The sequence below is a fragment of the Bidens hawaiensis genome, unplaced genomic scaffold (genome assembly GCF_021521415.1).
Source record: "Bidens hawaiensis isolate Kalapana, Puna unplaced genomic scaffold, B.hawaiensis_p1.1 tig00002306_1, whole genome shotgun sequence".
Taxonomy (NCBI): domain Eukaryota; kingdom Viridiplantae; phylum Streptophyta; class Magnoliopsida; order Asterales; family Asteraceae; genus Bidens; species Bidens hawaiensis.
The window spans coordinates 1,328,918-1,347,326 of NW_027491123.1; the positions used below are offsets into that span (position 1 = coordinate 1,328,918).

At 36.5% G+C, this 18,409-nt stretch overlaps 1 protein-coding gene and 1 pseudogene across 1 annotated transcript; one reads left to right on the forward strand and one right to left on the reverse strand.

The window, feature by feature from the left end:
* Window positions 1-3,619: 3,619 nt before the first annotated feature.
* LOC143615003 (putative mitochondrial protein AtMg00860 pseudogene) lies at window positions 3,620-4,737 on the forward strand (annotated as a pseudogene).
* Window positions 4,738-11,123: 6,386 nt separating this feature from the next.
* Window positions 11,124-12,285, reverse strand: LOC143616411 (delta(12) fatty acid desaturase DES8.11-like). Its single transcript, XM_077089250.1, has one exon. It carries the CDS (start codon window positions 12,267-12,269, stop codon window positions 11,139-11,141), a length of 1,131 nt encoding a protein of 376 aa, XP_076945365.1. The 5' UTR covers window positions 12,270-12,285; the 3' UTR covers window positions 11,124-11,138.
* Between the last annotated feature and the right edge of the window lie 6,124 nt (window positions 12,286-18,409).

Consider the following 18,409-nt stretch of genomic DNA (forward strand, 5'->3'; position numbering starts at 1 on the left):
TAAGGATTTTGATATTCCGATTGATATTACAAGGTGAACACGTTAACCTTTTACTATCTGAACTGATTTTACTCTTGTAATAGACAGGTTGTTTATTACAAAGGTTCTGATAAATGTTTGCATGAGATGTAATCTCTAAAATCGTTATAATACAAAATAGATAATAAAAAGCAACTCAGACCGAATACACATTTGTCTGGATCTAAACATAATTGATAATTGGCATACAAAACCAAGTCAGTCATAACCAGTTCTCCATAAGGGTTACATAGCCTAGGGGAAGGTTGTTTCCGAACAGGGGCTATGTACTCGAGGAACCTTTGAATTGTGTGTGTAGGGCAGTGGTATAAATCCCGGGAATGGACAGGCATTCCTGCTGAGATTGTGAATAGAAAACTATGTTTGTATTTAACAACTGTTATAAACTGTTTTATCGAGTGAATGTTTCACCAGCACATAGCTGACGTGTTTTTCCCACCCTTGCAGGTAATTAGATGACTATAGATGGTTACAGGATTGGAGTCATAGAAGACCGCTCATGATGGCTCGTTTTGAATATTATAAATCCTTGTATTATTAATATCACTGTTTTGTAAAACTGAAACTAGGGTGTTTAATTCCCGAGTAATTTTGATAATGTAAATTAATATTTTAATATTTAAAGACTTCCGCTAAAAAAACCCGCTACTATGATATATTTACAAAATAGGTACCAACTGTTGGTCACACTTTTAGGCCCTGGATCTGGGTGTGATAGGTTGGTATCAGAGCCATCGGTTTCAGCGAATTAGGTATTAACATAAATTAGTACCTAAGCTTTAACCATTTATCTAATGAGTAGGGATAAGTTATGATTGGTAGTCTATACATCTCTAAGTATATATATATATATGCAGATGTCGTATACAAATTATTATGGACAAAGACGTCGGGTTGCAAAGAGGTCAAATCCTGCCCCTGATGCCGAGCCATCTGATAGATCTAGCACAAATTTTGGTCCTAGATGGCCAACTGTAGATGTGAACCCGACTGAACCGGTATACACAAACCCGGCTGATCTGAATAACTTTAATAACCCGATGAATCCAAATACGATGAATCAGATGAACCGATATCGTATTGATCAAATCAATCCCTACCTGGCTTACGGAAGCCAACCAGTATATACTCCGGGAAGCCCCGAAATGCCAACTGAAATATCAAGTGACACTTCAGAAAGTGTTCCACTAACTGGTACCCCGAACTACTATCCATATGATATGGAAGTTCAGAGTAGAGTTAAACAGGAAACAAGTATTGAATCTTCTAGCTGGATGAATTGTCATTCTAACCAGAGTCTGTGGCATTTTGGATCACCGCCACCAGGTGCCCAAATCTTAGCAAGACCAACCCAAGGACCAATCCACTATTCTGATGTTCCTTGTTTTCCACCATACCAAGGTCCTATACCAACTGAGGCTGAACAAGCAAACAAGATACGGGATGAGGCTCGTGTCATCGAGGAGTTTTATACAAACAACCTTCCCGATGAGGAAATGCAGGCGTATGTAGCAAATCCTCACCTGTATCATAGGAAAACCGCTTATCTTTTCCCTTTTGCATCCGCACCCGTAGGATATCCTAACACACCTAACTCGGTGATGGATGAATTAAGAAACGAGAGTGTTAAAAAGAAAAAGATAAGCAACAGATCATCAAGAAATGTGACAAAATGAAGAGACTAGTTAAGAAATGGGTCAAGGATTAGGATTATATAAATGTTGTTATTTAAACGTGTTGTATTTTTCTATCCTTCTGTGCTGTTATGAATAAAAGCCTGTGTTTTGTGTTTAAATCCATGTATTTATGTGATTCACAGAATGTCTGAACAACAAGAAACCCGAGTAAGTCGAGGGAGTCAAGCTAACAAAGCGAAGACCCCTGAAAATAATAATAATTCAATTCCGGAAGAATATATTGGAGGCATACGTGATATGATAAAAGAAACGGTTTCCCTGTTAATCAAGGAAGCTGTAACTCCTCTAATAAAAATGATGCGAGACCATACAATAAATTCAAAAAGTCTGACCAAATCAAAGACAGTAAAACACACTCAGCCAAGCCATAGTGTATCGATACATTCAAAAAGAAAAGAGACTGAAAAGACAAAAGATGATAAGGAAAGGAAACGGGAAGGCTGTGAAAGTTCCACTATTGAACATGTCCCGAGCAAGATAAAAATAGCAAAAGTTAGCACGGGATTTACCTTCAAAGATTTTCAAGTGTATAAACCAAAAGAATTCTATGGGGATAGAGGAGCAATAACTACTCTCAGATGGATTGAGGAAATGGAATCCATAGTGATTATAAGTAAGTGCACTGAGGAGGAAAGTATCCAGTACTCTTCTCAGATGTTCAAAGGAGAGGCGCTGGAGTGGTGGAATACGTTAATTGAGATCAAGAGAAGGAGTAACATGTATAACCTGGAATAGAATACTTTTAAAGAGTTAATCAAGCAAAGGTTCTGTCCCATTCATGAAGTTGATCAGATTCAAACTAAGCTTTGGAATCACAAGGTCATGGGTACGAATATCAAGGAATACAATACTAAATTCCTTGAGTATTGTCGGCTTGTACCGCATTTAGTCACGCCCGAACATAACAAAGTGACGCGGTATATTTACGGGTTACCAAAAGAGATTCGTGATCATGTAAGATCACACATGCCTACTACCATCGAGTCTGCTATTGAATTAGCAGGGTATTTAATGGAAAGCATGCTCAGAAACAAGGATGAAGAAAAGAAGAGTGTGGTAGAGAAAAAGAGAGAGAATGATGAGAAGAGAAGGTTTGAGAAAAGGAAAGAAAGGTCGAATGCGTTTAATCGGCCGATGTGTAAAAATTGTGGTAAGAAGCACGAGGGCAGATGTTTGAAGCCTGTACTTAAGACTGATATACGCAAGTTTGATCAGTTCTCAACTTGCAATTTCTGTAAGAGACCAAGACACAAGGAGGAAGATTGTAGGAAAAAGTTGATTGTTTGTTTTGAGTGTGGTGAAAAGGGTCACTTCAGTGTGGAATGCACGAAGAGGAAACAGGTAGCTGCAGGCGCCAGTGGTAGTGGTTCTAGGAATGAGGGGATAAAGGGGAATGCCCGTGCTTTCATGCTTAACACTCAAAAGGCGGGAGAATTACCAGACGTGATTACTGGTACGTTCCTTATCAATAATGTTTATGCTAGAGTATTGTTTGATTCAGGAGCCAGCCAAACTTTTATAGATTATAAATTCTGCGATCTATTAAATGAACCTCTAGCTAAGTTAAATAATCAATATGAAGTAGAAACGGCTAATGGATCCTTAATCAAAATATCTGAAGTATTAAGTAGTTATATTTCCTTAGCTGGACATGACATGCCAGTTCAATTGTTACCTATGGAGTTAGCCGGCTTTGATGTTAACTTAGGAATGGATTGGTTTGCCGCCAACCAAGCCCGAATCTTATGTAATGAAAAGGCTATTGAAATCTTAACTACAAATAGGAAAATTATTCGAATAGCTGGCGATAAGGATTCTGGCAGAATTGGAATTATTTCAAAAATAAAAGCAAGTCACGTTTGGGTAAAGGTTGCTTAGCATTTATGGGTTATGTAACCAAGGAACCTGAATCTAAGAAAATAGAAGAGGTCCCAATTGTCTCCGAGTTCAAGGATGTATTTCCTGATGAGTTGCCTGGAATTCCACCGGACCGAGAAGTTGAGTTCAAAATAGATTTAGTTCCGGGAACGGCTCCAGTTGCTAAATCTCCTTATAGATTAGCACCAACTGAAATGAAAGAATTGAAGAAGCAATTGGATGAGCTACTGGAGAAAGGGTTTATACGACCATGTTCTTCACCATGGGGAGCTCCGATTCTGTTTGTCAAGAAGAAAGACGGATCAATGAGAATGTGTATCGACTACCGAGAATTGAATAAAGTAACGATCAAGAATCGATACCCACTTCCAAAAATAGATGATCTTTTTGACCAGTTGCAAGGGGCTAGTTGTTTTTCCAAAATTGATTTAAGATCCGGATACCATCAATTAAAAGTCAAGAAGAAGATATATCCAAGACAACATTTAGAACCCGATACGGACATTATGAGTTCACTGTTATGCCTTTCGGACTCACTAATGCTCCGGCAGCGTTTATGGATATGATGAACCGAATCTGTAAGCCTTTTTTGGACAAATTTGTTATCGTTTTCATTGATGACATTCTAATATATTCCAAGACAAAAGAAGAACACCAAGATCATTTGAAGACTGTATTGGAAACATTGAGGAAAGAAAAGCTTTACGTGAAATTTTCAAAATGTGAGTTCTGGCTGTCCGAAGTGCAATTCATCGGACATATTGTAAATGAAAAAGGTATTCAGGTGGATCCGGCGAAAATAGAAGCTATTTTGAAATGGGAGAAACCCAAGACCCCGACGCAAGTAAGAAGTTTTCTGGGGTTAGTCGGTTATTATAGAAGATTCATACAAAATTTCTCGCGAATAGCGGTTCCTTTAACAGCACTCACTCAAAAATCTGTTAAATTTGAATGGGGACCGAAGCAAGAAGAGGCATTCGAAACCCTTAAACAGAAATTAACAAATGCACCTGTCTTAGCCTTACCTGAAGGGCAAGATAACTTTATTGTATATTGTGATGCGTCGCATACAGGAATGGGATGCGTATTAATGCAAGGGAAGAAAATGCTTCAAGACAGTTAAAAGTCCATGAGAAGAATTACACCACACATGATCTTGAACTTGGAGCTATAATTTTCGCATTGAAAATATGGCGACATTATTTATATGGTGTAAAATTTACCGTTTATACCGATCACAAACGTTTGAAGCATATATTTGATCAGAAAGAGTTGAACATGAGACAGAGACGATGGATGGAAACACTTAATGACTATGATTGTGAAATTTTTTATCATGAGGGTAAAGCTAATGTGGTAGCCGACACTTTAAGTAGAAAAGAGCACAAAAAGCCAAAAAGAGTACGAACTTTGAGGTTAGAACTCAAAATTGATCTATTAACCAAAATTAAGGAAGCTCAAAAGTTGGCACTAGAACAAGAGAATATAAAGGCCGAGAAAGAGAATGGTACGATAGAATAGCTGGTAAAAGGCGACGATGAAATACTCAGATTAGGGAAAAGAATCTGGGTGCCGATGGTTGGAAGTTTACGAGAGAAAATATTGGAGGAATCTCACAAATCCAAGTATATGATGCATCCGGGAAATGACAAGATGTATCATAATCTTAAAAATGATTATTGGTGGATCGGAATGAAGAAAGAGATTGCTCTGTATGTGGCAAAATGTTTAACATGTTCAAAGGTCAAAGCCGAGCATCAAAAACTATTGGGTTTATTAACACAACCCGAAATCCCAATCTAGAAATGGGACATGATTACCACGGATTTTATTATGAAATTACCAAAGATGCCACGACAAAATGTTGCTATCTGGGTCATTGTTGATAGATTGACTAAATCTGCTCATTTCATTCCTATCCAAGAAACATTTAGTATGGACAAGTTGGCGCAACTCTATGTGGAGAACATTGTATCATTACACGGTGTTCCGTTATCAATTATATCCGATAGAGACAGTCGTTTTACCTCCAACTTTTGGAGAAGTTTTCAAAAGGCAACGAGAACGCGCTTAAATTTGAGTACTGCTTATCATCCACAGACCGATGGACAAAGTGAAATAACGATTCAGACATTAGAAGATATGCTTCGTGCTTGTGTTATAGACTTAGGCGGTAGTTGGGATACTCACCTGCCTTTGATGGAATTTCCGTATAATAACAGTTATCACACAAGCATACAAATGGCTCCATATGAAGCACTATACTGACGAAAATGCAGAACACCTGTATGTTGGTCTGAAATTGGTGATGATCAGTTATCAGGTCCTGAGATTGTTCAAAGAACAACTGACCAAGTGATTCAAATTCGAGAAAGATTGAAAGCAGCACATGACAGACAGAAGAGTTATGCTGATGTAAGACGGAAACCGTTGAAATTCAAAGAAGGAGACAAAGTGTTGCTTAAAGTATCACCTTGGAAATGTGTAGCTCGTTTAGGGAAGAAGGTAAGTTTAGCCCACGTTTTGTTGGACCGTTCAAGATTATTAAAAGAATAGGTCCTGTAGCTTATCGCCTTGAGTTACCCAAAGAGATGCAAGGAATCCATGACGTGTTTCACGTATCAAATCTACGGAAATGTTTAGCTGATGAGACACTTGCTATGCCTCTAAAAGACGTACAAGTGAATGATAAACTCAAGTTTGTAAAGGAGCCAATACGGATTGAAGATAGTCGAACTAAGTTCCTGAAACATAAAAGATTGAAATTGGTAAAGGTTAGATGGAATTCGTGGAGAGGTCCAGAATTCACTTGGGAACTTAAATCCGAGATGAAGCAAAAGTATCCACATCTCTTTGCATGAATCTCGAGGACGAGATTTTTCTAAAGGTGGGGAGGATGTAACACCGTGAAAATACCCCATCTAATTTTGGGACAAAAATGTAAAGTTTAGAAGTTGAAGGGCTAAAAATGTCAAACCTGGAACTAGAGGGACTGAAAATGAAAATTCTGCATCTTCGCGTATCGCGAAGATGCAAAGCAGAGCATCTTCGCGTATCGCGAAGTTGCTGGCACACACTTCAACGTTATCCAGTGACGTGGTGACACGTGTCAGCACGGGGTTGATTTTGCGGCGCCGTCATACATCTTCGCGTATCGCGAACCGCCATAGGCTGCATCTTCGCGTATCGCGAAAATGCACAAAATCGTCTATAAATTTGGCTGCCCATTCATCCCATTTCCACACTCATTTTCACACACTTAACCTAGGGATTCGTGCCAAAGATGTTCCGAGGTGCCAAGGGCTGTTTTTGCTAAGAAACGAGGAGTCGTTATGCTGTTAACGAGCTGTTGATCTTGTAAACGAAGCACAAGCCGAAGTGCTGCTGTTTTCCTAAGTTCCGCCTAGCCGATTAAGGTAGGAATAAGGTTAAGTTACTTTACTAGTTACTTTAAATACATAGATATAACTTAGTTAAGGGTATAGTCGTTAAACTGTTAATATTTTCCAAGTAATGTTTTATAATGCAAAAACGTTGCTTCCACGTGAAGTAATGTTACCAAAACTATTATTTTGACGGGCACGTAGTAACTGGAATGGGGGGTATCATTAGTAGACTCTTCTTGCCTAAGGAAAGCAATCGTATACATCCCAATCAATCACGGGACCCGTTTGCTTACCTGGAGAAGTTTGCCAACGTGATATCCTTTATTAGGCCAAAGCGTGCTATTCCAAACGTCATATGTAAATCCAAAGTATTTTCATAAAACGACTATAAACTATACTAAGGTTAGGTCAAACCTAGGAGTCTGCTGATCAGACCTCGAGTCTGCTGAATAATATCAACTAGGTACTTACGTATACCTATTATGAATATAGATTGATAGAATACTGAAGTTAAGGATTTTGATATTCCGATTGATATTACAAGGTGAACACGCTAACCTTTTACTGTCTGAACTGATTTTACTCTTGTAATAGACAGGTTGTTTATTACAAAGGGTCTGATAAATGTTTGCATGAGATGTAATCTCTAAAATCGTTATAATACAAAATAGATAATAAAAAGCAACTCAGACCGAATACACATGTGTCTGGATCCAAACATAACTGATAACTGGCATACAAAACCAAGTCAGTCATAACCAGTTCTCCATAAGGGTTACATAGCCTAGGGGAAGGTTGTCTCCGAACAGGGGCTATGTACTCGAGGAACCTTTGAATTGTGTGTGTAGGGCAGTGGTACAAATCCCGGGAATGGACGGGCATTCCTGTTGAGATTGTGAACAGAAAACTATGTTTGTATTTAACAACTGTTATAAACTGTTTTATCGAGTAAACGTTTCACCAGCACATAGCTGACGTGTTTTTCCCACCCTTGCAGGTAATTAGATGACTATAGATGGTTACAAGGATTGGAGTCATAGAAGACCGCTCGTGATGGCTCGTTTTGAATATTATAAATCCTTGTATTATTAATATCACTGTTTTGTAAAACTGAAACTCGGGTGTTTAATTCCCGAGTAATTTTGATAATGTAAATTAATATTTTAATATTTAAAGACTTCTGCTAAAAAGAACCCGCTACTCTGATATATTTACAAAACATGTACCAACTGTTGGTCACACTTCTAGGCCCTGGATCTGGGTGTGACACAAGAATTGTCACTTGAAAGAGCTGAGGATACACGTTGGAGTTCTCATGAAAAAACAATTCTTTGTTTGCTTAATTTATATCCTAGTGTTATTGACGTGTTTGAATATATAGAAAATTCAGGAGAATTTTCAGATCACAAAAGTGATACATGAAATCTTTTAGTTTTATATTTTATTTACATTTGATGAAATACATCTTGGGTATTACTAACACATTGTGTCAAGCACTTCAAAGAAAAGATCAAGATATGTTGAATGCAGTTAAGCTAGTTAAGTTAACTATGGAGGCCTAAAAGCTTATCAACTTGAAGGTTTTGACTCTCTTTTGGAAGATGTCACATCCTTTTGTGACAAATATGATATTGAAGTGGTTGATATGGAAGCTGAGTATGTTGACCCGAAATACCGAAGAAAGAAGACCGGTATCACCAATCGTCACCATTGCATGGTTAATAATTTCAACACGGTTCTTGATATGCAAGTTCAAGAGCTTGGAAACCTCTTTAATGAGGTAACCAATAAATTGCTTACCAATATGAGTTCTTTGGGCCCATCTTGTAATTTTAGTGCCTTTTGTAAAGTAAATTTGTTAAAGTTGGCCGAGATGTATCCATGTGATTTTGATTTTGATGAAAAGGAGATGTCTGTATATGAACTTGGCCACTACATTACTAAAGTGAAAGAAGATAAGCGGTTTGCCAACTTGAGTGGGTTAGGTGATCTTGCCAAAATGATGGTGAAAACAAGATTACACATTGATTATCCGTTGGTCGATCGTTTAATAAAGCTATCATTTTTTTTCCGGTTGCAACGGCAAGTGTTGAAAGATGTTTTTCTTCAATGAAGAATGTGAAAACGGATTTGCGTAATCGAATGGGTGATGAATACATGAACGATTCTTGCATTTGTTACATTGAAAGGGAATTCCTCCAACAAGTTTCGATTGAATAAGTAATGCAATGATTTCAAAAGATGAAGACTCGTAGGAAACAACTATAAATATTTTTTTAATTCGTAAATACTATTGTATTTATATTATGTGTTTTTTAATTTCTATTGACTGTGTCTATTTTATTATTTTATCATATCTTTATTATGTAATGAACTTTGCCCGAACCATCGAATCGACTCGAACCTGAAACTGACTCGGATTATTTATACCCGACTCTATGAAATTGAAGCATCTAAAAGTAGTGTACCACCTGAAAAAAATTCTTGGATCCGCCACTGTATCTATAAGACTATAACCTAATAAGGTGTTACCTTGAGCCACGTTGAAGGGGAAAAAATTATATAAGGTTCATTTTTAAGTACTCGTCTACTTAAAATCTCAAAAGACGAGTCAGCCTGTGATTTTCCTTTTATTAAGCGGGTTAGCCTCTTGGCAATGTGATTTGGGTTTTGGGGTTTAACTTTCTATATATTCATTGTCGGCCTAATGGGAGTCAACTAAGCAATCGCTTGAGGCCAAAATTAATTAGTGCCTCAATTTATAGCACACAAATTAAATATATCGTTAAAATTCATCTTTATTATTCAATTAGATAATTTTGTGGTTGTAAATTTCTTGTTAATGTGTTTCTTTTTGTGTTTTTAAAGCGTGGCTCAAATCTCAATGTTAGGATGTGGATATGGGCTGTGGACCGGATCTTTACAAGATTTAAAGTTGCTATTGGGTTCAGAAGTAGCAGAGGAGTCTAGAGATGCTGGAGTGGCCCTGGATCTCGAAGATAAATGTCCCGTCTAGTGGCCAGTGTTCTAAAACTGGTTTAAACCGGCTGAGCAGCCTGATATTTTATACCCGTTATATTTGAGTGGTTTTAAGGAACATCGAACCGGCGGTTTCATAGAAAACTAACCGGTAAACCAGTTTAAAAGCCCACTGGATTTTTTATGTTTCAGACCTTTTTTTTTTACCAATTACCACTAAACATTAACCTAGTGTAACATGTAGCCAACGATGTTTCACTCACCCATCACAATCAGAAAGTGAGAGAACTCCGGATCGATTATACAAGAACCGATTAAACCAGAAGTGCATAATCGATTATATAAGAACTACTAATATGCTATTAAAGATTCAATCTCAAGGTTGGTTTATAATCTTCTACACCGTATTGTGTAATTGACTGATTTAGTATCTAAATACAAACAACTTCTTGTTTAATAATTTTGAATGTACGATGTTTATTAATTATTTAAAACTGGTGTTATTATAGTAATCTTGCATCTATTGAGATTCTCATTTGATTTTACATAGCTTCGTTATCTTAATATGGTAGCTAATTGATTACACATGGTGATATCATGTATTTTTTGTTCTTTTTTTTTTGTTAAAGTTGCATTTATATGAAATTATAGGGTAAACTATACAACCCGGTTGAACCGGTTATACCAGTTTTAAACAAATTCGGTACAAATAAATACCGATTTTTCTAACATTGCTAGTGACCGACTTCACAAGAAGAATAGAAGCAGTTAATTTGGATAGATCACGATTTTAGTTGATTTTAAAATATAACTTTCTAAAATTACAACATAACATTTTATGGGATTTCTATTATGATTTTACTTAACAATTATGTAAAATCTAAAAGACGTTAATGTATATACGCCTTTGTAACATGCTTATTTTTATCCATATCTCGATATAAATTTTAATCCAAGTCGAGTTGTAAAGAGTAATGTATAAATTATCGTAGCACAAACTTAGATAAATGATTTTAAAGCTATACCAATATCGATTTAAATATTAATGGAACCAACCAGCATTTATGTAATCATGGTTTCATACAATAAACTCTCCTTTTTCAATATTTTTATTCAAGGAGGCACATAAATACGTAAATTACAAGTTCTTATATCAAGTCTACTTGCGGAACCAATAGATACCGCTATGCTCGGCACCTTCATCAGGTTCAACATAAATACAGTTCTTTGTTTCTCTCCAGAATGCCTCTAGGATTGGCGTATCATCACACTTGTAGTAGTCACCCATGATGGGTTTGACCGCTTTGGTGGCCTCAACAGTATGGTAATGTGGAATAGTTGAGATCATATGATGCACCACATGAGAACAAGTCACGTCATGGAAGATACTGTTAAAGATCCCGTAATCCCTGTCGACTGTGGACATGGCACCTCTTAGCCAGTCCCACTCTCGTGAGTCGAAGTGGGCCAGGGAAGGATGGCTATGGTGTAGAAAAGTGAAAAAGATGAAATGCGCGTTCATAACCAACAAAGGACCAAAGTAGATGCAAAATAACCATGACGCGCTTGTGGCTTGCGCAATCTTGTAAAGTCCATAGACCGCCGCAAGCATTCCAGCATCAGAGAGCCAAACTAGCTTCCTCTCACTGTCATTGAACATAGGACTTTGTGGCCAGAAATGACTCACGAACCCATCGTAAGGCCTGCCGTGGATATTGAAAGTGAAGTACATGGGAAAGCTGAAACATAACCTAACAACAGTCATGAACAAGTTGCCTATTGGGTTGTTTAGAACTTCGGAATACAACTTATCGGCCTTTCGTTTGGGGATCCAAACCTCATCGTACTCCATTGAATTGGTGTGAGCATGGTGACTACGGTGACTGTATTTAAACGAAAAGTACGGAGTGAGGAATGACGAGTGGACGACGAAACCAATTAGGTCGTCAAGCCACTCGTATTCGCTAAACGCATGGTGTCCCAAATCATGACCGATACTCCATATACCCATAAAACTACTACCTTGGACGAACCAGTAAATCGGCCATGCTATGTAGTTAAGGGGTGTAGGTAGAAGAGGAATATAAGTTGATGCAATCTTGTAAATTGTGAAGACGATGGCTATGTCAGCGAAAAGATAGTAGAGAGAACGTTGGAGATCGCGTTTATAACAGTGCAACGGTATCGCTTTCTTGAGATCACTAATCTCGAATGGAGGTTTTTTGGTAGGAACACGCTCAAGGACGTTTTTCTCACCGTTGCTAACATTCATATTACCGCCTGCTCCCATCTTGTTACTTTCAGTAGACGAACCTGCAAAAAGAAATATACGGGTTATAACTATGCATTAAATTAATCTACTTAAGCATAAGACTTTTAATGTGGATATGAAAAACCAATGAGATATTATATATACCTCACCAGAAGCTTTGAGTTTGCTGCTGGTTTGTTGTAAAAATAGGCCAAGCTGCTTGCTATTTATACTAGAGGTTTGGGAGCCAAGATTCTGATAACTATTGGTCTTATTGCATGTGCTGGTTTACGTTGTTCATAGTCAAACTAAAGAACTTTGTCAACAGCCAAGGTTTTGTATGCATATGAATATATGGTAACTTATTCTATACAAAATTTGTCGGCAATCAATCCATCGAGATATTTAGGCTTGACTAAAACAATAAAACACACATTAATTATCTTATTATATTCTCCATCTGTAAACAATTTGTCTATATTCCATCCTCTGATACATATGGAAATATGTTAATGATAAAGTCATTAAACACTCAATACTTTCAATATTAATTGTAAAAGTAACTTGATATGAGCACGAGTTAAATTCGTTAATATATTTAACAAGAATTTTTAGATGTAATTTTAGTTATAAGTAGGTGTCTTATCCAGCGCATTATGCCAGGCTGGGTTTTCTTTTTTTGACGGCAATGTTAAGAATTGACATGAAATTGGATGGAATATATGGTGTCTATACTAAATCATACAAAAAAGAAAATAAAAACACGTGTTGCGGTGGTGAACTGATACAAATACGGTTGGTTCGGATTACGGAACTGAAAGTAAAGCAACAAAAAAAGAAAGAATGAAAAATCTTCCACACGAAAATACAACAAATTAACGTATTTAAATAAATAAAAAACGCAACGAACAGAAAAAACAAACATAGAACTCAGCTGTTATTGATAATGCCGACACTAAATCGTTGGCTTAAAAGAATTTAATACAAAAAAATAATTTGAAATGTCACCGTAGGAATGTATCATGTGGACCGATCAAATCAACCACGGCTCCAACTCATGGGTTATATATATATATATAGTAATTATGTAATTTTAGTTAAAGAAAAACAAGTAAAACATTAAGACCAAGATTACTTAGATTGTGTGTTGTGTGGGCCGACACGGGGGCGCCAACCTCCACATCATCTGCTAAACCATAGCCAAACCACAACAACCACATCGTCAACTCCACCTTCATTAAAAACCAATCACATTTTCTTTATAAATGTCTAGTTAAACACTACTTAAACCTAGTTATTAACCTATAACATGTTTGTGAAAAAGTTACCAGTTAAAATTCATCACTTATGTAACAGTGACATGATGTTGATATGACGCTTATAGTAGCCTTTGTCAGTTATAGTCTTGTATGCCCTTGTAACATGGTTTCTACAAAAATGATTTTAAATATGAAAAAGGAAAGAATGTTATGAAACCAAGAAAAAGACACAACTGGCTTCCTCATTTGAAACTATTTATTTATTTATTTATTTATTTTCGTCCATGTTGGCGGCTAACTACCAGTCCTTTGTTGTCTAATATGCTTTAGCAATAGTTGTAAAGGCCCCTCTCAGACCTTATCCAGGTTATATCAAAGTCTAGAACAAGATCTCAATCGAAGTTTAGAACAGCATCTCAGTTAAGGCATAATTTTTTTTAATATATATATATATAGTTTTAACATTAACATGTTATTTGAGCTGAAAAAATAGTTAAAAAACCAATAATGGTCCAAAAATGTGAACTAGCACATTATTAAACAATCTAGTAATAAAGTAATGGACTTGCATATCTATAAGACGATAACCTAATGTGTTTACCTTGGTCCTTGAGTCACTTTGAAGGGGAAAAAAATTATATAAGAGTCACTTTTTTAGTTTTCGTCTACTTAAAAGCTAAAAAGATGAGTCAGCCTATGATCTTCTTTTTACTAAGCGGGTTAGCCTCTTGGCAATGTGATTTGGGTTTGGGGGTTTAACTTTCTATATATTCATTGTCGGCCAAATGGGAGTCAACTAAGCAATAGCTTTAGGCCCCCAACTAATTAGTGCCTCAATTTATAGGAGACAAATTAAATATATCGTTAGAATTCATCTTTATTATTCAACTAGTGTTTCACCCGGCACGTTGCATCGGGGCAATAGTAAAACCCAAGTGTTGTCGGTCACGAGTGTTGAGGCGGTAAGTCAACGTGAATTCGGTTGGTTCCAGTTACGTGTGTTATTGTACCAGAAGTAAAATAAAAATTAAAAAAATAATAAAATTTGAGGTGGACCAATGGAGTGGCGTCAGCCAGTAAAAGTCGGGTGTTGGTAAAACCCAATCGTTGTTGATCCCGGTGAGGCAATGAGTCTACGCAAATTAAGTTGGTTTGTGTCACATTCGTGACTCTACCGGAACTAAAACAAAAAAAAAACAAAAACAAAATCAGCATTCTGTCGATTTTCGTTACGTTTGTTAGGTACTATAACTAAAACAAAACGCGTTGAGTCTACTCGAATTCGGTTAGTTTCCATCATGTTTGTTACTGTATCGAAACTAAAACAAAAAAAATTTTACATTCGGTCGGTTTTCGTTACGTTGTTACGGACCGAAACTAAAACTAACCAAAAAGGACCAATACGGTGCCGCAAAGTTGCCCAATCGGGACTTTACGGCACCAAAATTCCTGTTTGTATTATACTAGAATTAAAACAGAGAATAACGCAATTGGAATTAGGTTAAACAGATTTGTAAAACTTAAGTTATGAGATTTTAAAGACTTAAGTGAGTTGGTACTGTTCAGAATCCAAACTCTGATTCGGGAGTCGGGTTCTGATTAGTAAATCCAAAATTTCAAAACAAACATAAAAGTCATCTGGCCTGAAAGCTAGTTCTGACCAGAAGTTATAGAAATCAAATAGTCAAAGGATTTGACTATTATGCCCTTAAACGGTCTATGATCAAATTGACCACCGGGATTCCCTCAATCTGCAAAATTGATTGAGGGCTTTTGTTCTACAAATAAAAACCTACAATATTGAAGGAGACAACTTACCCCGAAGATGAAGAGAATGATGAGAAATTTATGGTCAAAGATGTCATGAACACCAAAGTCAACCTTGAACTCGATCAAACTTGAATAAAATAATAAAGAAAAGAGGGGTTTCAAGAGTTTTGAGGGAGGTAACTGAACTACAGTAACAATTATGGTTTGAAGAAGAGAGGTGCAGGTTATTATGGCTTCGTTTATATAGGAATGGTAGAATAATACTAATTTTGGTCAAAAGACTCGTTTAAGCAAGAATATCTCGTTTAATGACCAAATCAAAGGAAATAAAAGCCAACATTCGTTATTGAGGAAGGGGATAACGTATATGGATATGTACCATGATTTTCTTGGAGCTAAAAACACGAGATTGGGTCGAAAAATAAGCGATTTAGTATTAAAACACGAAATTTGACCAAACAACAAATTTGATCTGACTTGCAGACCTAGTCGCGCTATGCGGCCAAGTTGGGCCATCCTTCCCGCATGACACAGCGTGGAGGGTGGTCCAGCCATTTTTTTTTGTACAACTTTGGTCCCTGGAGTTCCCAAAATGTCCTTTTTGGCCTTTTTTTTAGAGATTTTAAGCAATAAATGACAAGTTTAAGTAACATAGAGGGTATGAAATGAAAATACACATTCAAATACTTATAAATGCATGATTTTATTAATAACCAAGATCCGAATTGCATTCCTGAAACGGGTAAACAAATACGAATACGAAAGATCCGAAATGTTACAGAACCTGTCACCAAGCAAAGCACCTAGTACGATAGGAACTTGCAGAAATCGTGCAAAAGAAGCCACACCCTTGGTTACGCGGTTTATGCTATCAATGAAGAGAACCTCATTAGCTCAAGTTAGGATGATGTAAAATCTTTTGGAATCATGGTTATGGAGACTACCACATTAGTAGCAAAAAAAAGCCAACAATGGTAAGGATTGAATATGCAACTTTGCCTTACCTATATTTGGCTACCACAAAGGCATAGAAAAGCTATACTTGGCGACGGCTTCCAGCCCGATCACCCAAGTAGGCTCGATTGTTTTTAAAATAATTGTGTATATATTTGAAAAAAAGTATGCCTTCTAAATGTTTAAATCTGATTACCCAATTAAGCCACTTTTTCATAAATTTGTTTTTTTGCACCACCCAAACTATAACCTAATAAACCGATTTAAATGTTTAATTGTTTAAACCTAATAATGAAACACTTTTAATTAAGGCATAAACTTTTCTTACTTTTGGCATTTTTTAAACAATTATGGGGATGGCCTTGGAAAGCGCCAGTGTTAGAGCCCAAAAATCGACACTGCTAACGTCTCCAAAAGACGTCTCCGTTCGTACAAAAATGTAAGGCATGAGAGAGCAAGTAAAAAGTTAGAGAGGAGAAATAACATAATCATTTGTGAAGAGAACTTCCAATTTATAAGAAGGAATTTGGGCTTTAACCCTAACGGGCTGGTCTCTGTCTAACGGACGCACTTATCAATATTAGGCCCACATACATGTTGTGCCTTAACCTGTTCACGCAGATAGTATGGACATCCCATTTAACACATCAAAAGTATGCCCTTTGAGTAGATAGAACTATAGAAGGATGACCTTTGAGCAAATAGTCGTGATAAAAAAAGATGTACTTTCATATTTTGACTAGCTAAATTAAGTAAGGATGCAACTTGCAAACCCTATGAAACTTAAGGGTCTCTCATTACTTCTTGTCTCTCTCTATATATATTAACTATGGAGCAACCCGTTACGTCGCGCGATAGACACAGATTATGTTGGTATTAGCTAGGTTCGTACCCGTACATGCATTAAACCCAAAAAACAAATTAGTAAACACCAAGAATAGTAGTGATACTCGTATAGCGTATGATACAAAAAATTTACATATTCAAAACAACGCTTATACGGTCGGTAAAACACAATCGTTGCATTTGGTCGATGTCGGCTAACGTTGTTACGTTCCGTCAAGTTAACATTATTAAAACAAAATCATTGGCGTTACGACGACTCGATGCGTATTATATCGGTATAAATTAGGTTCATTATATGTACAAGAACTAAACCAAAAAAATAATTTTGTCATATTTAAAAGAAATAAACAAATAAAACCTATAACAAAAAAATAGCAAAAAAAAGAAAAAAAAAAGATGCAAATGTGAAGACGTGAACTTGGGCCAATATGTATATCAAGAAATATGAAGCATTCCATCAACCACCAAACCAACTCAACAATTTGAGCAAATCTTGAAAGTAAATACATAAATAGTCAAAGCCCTAGCCCTATAAAACCTTTGTGGCACCAAAATTTTCAATTATACTAATTTATAATATAATTAGATAATTTTATGGTTGTAAATTTCGTGTTAATGTGTTTCTTTTCATATTTTTAAAGCGTGGCTCAATGTTAGGACGTGGATACAGGCTGTGGACTGGACCTTTACAAGCTGCTATTGGGCTCAGAAGTAGCAAAGGAGTCTAGAGATGCTGGAGCGGCCCAGTCTGGATCTCAAAGATAAAGGTTCAGTCTAGTAACCTGTGTTTTAAAAACCGGTTTAAACCGATTGAGCATCCTGACATTTTGTACCCGGCATATTTGTGTAGTTTTAAGGAACATCAAACCGACCGGTTTTCATAGAAAACCAAGTGGTAAGCCAATTTAAAAGCCCACCCAATTTTTTATGTTTCAAGCCCTTTTTTTTTACCAACTCACACTAAATCATTAATCTAGCGTAGCATTTAGCCGATGACGTTTCACTCACCCTGCACCCTTCATAATCGAAAAGTAAGAGAACTCCTAATCGATTATACAACAATCGATTAAACCAGAAGTGCATAATCGATTATATAAGAACTGCTAATATGCTATTGAAGCTTCAATCTCAAGGTTGGTTTATAATTTTCTACGCCATATCATGTAATTGACTGATTTAGTATCTAAGTACAAACAACATCCTGTTTAATAATTTTGCATGCATGATGTTTATTAAGAGTATGTTTGGGATTGAGATTGAAAAATGTTTATTGGCTTTATCAAAAAGCCATTTTCAAAAACAAGGATTTGGGGCTTTTGAAAAATTGATTTTTAACCCTTTCAAAAGCTA

Coding starts and splice junctions, on each gene's coding strand:
- LOC143616411 (XM_077089250.1), bottom strand. CDS start 12,269: ATGGGAGCAGGCGGTAATATGAATGTTAGCAACGGTGAGAAAAACGTC.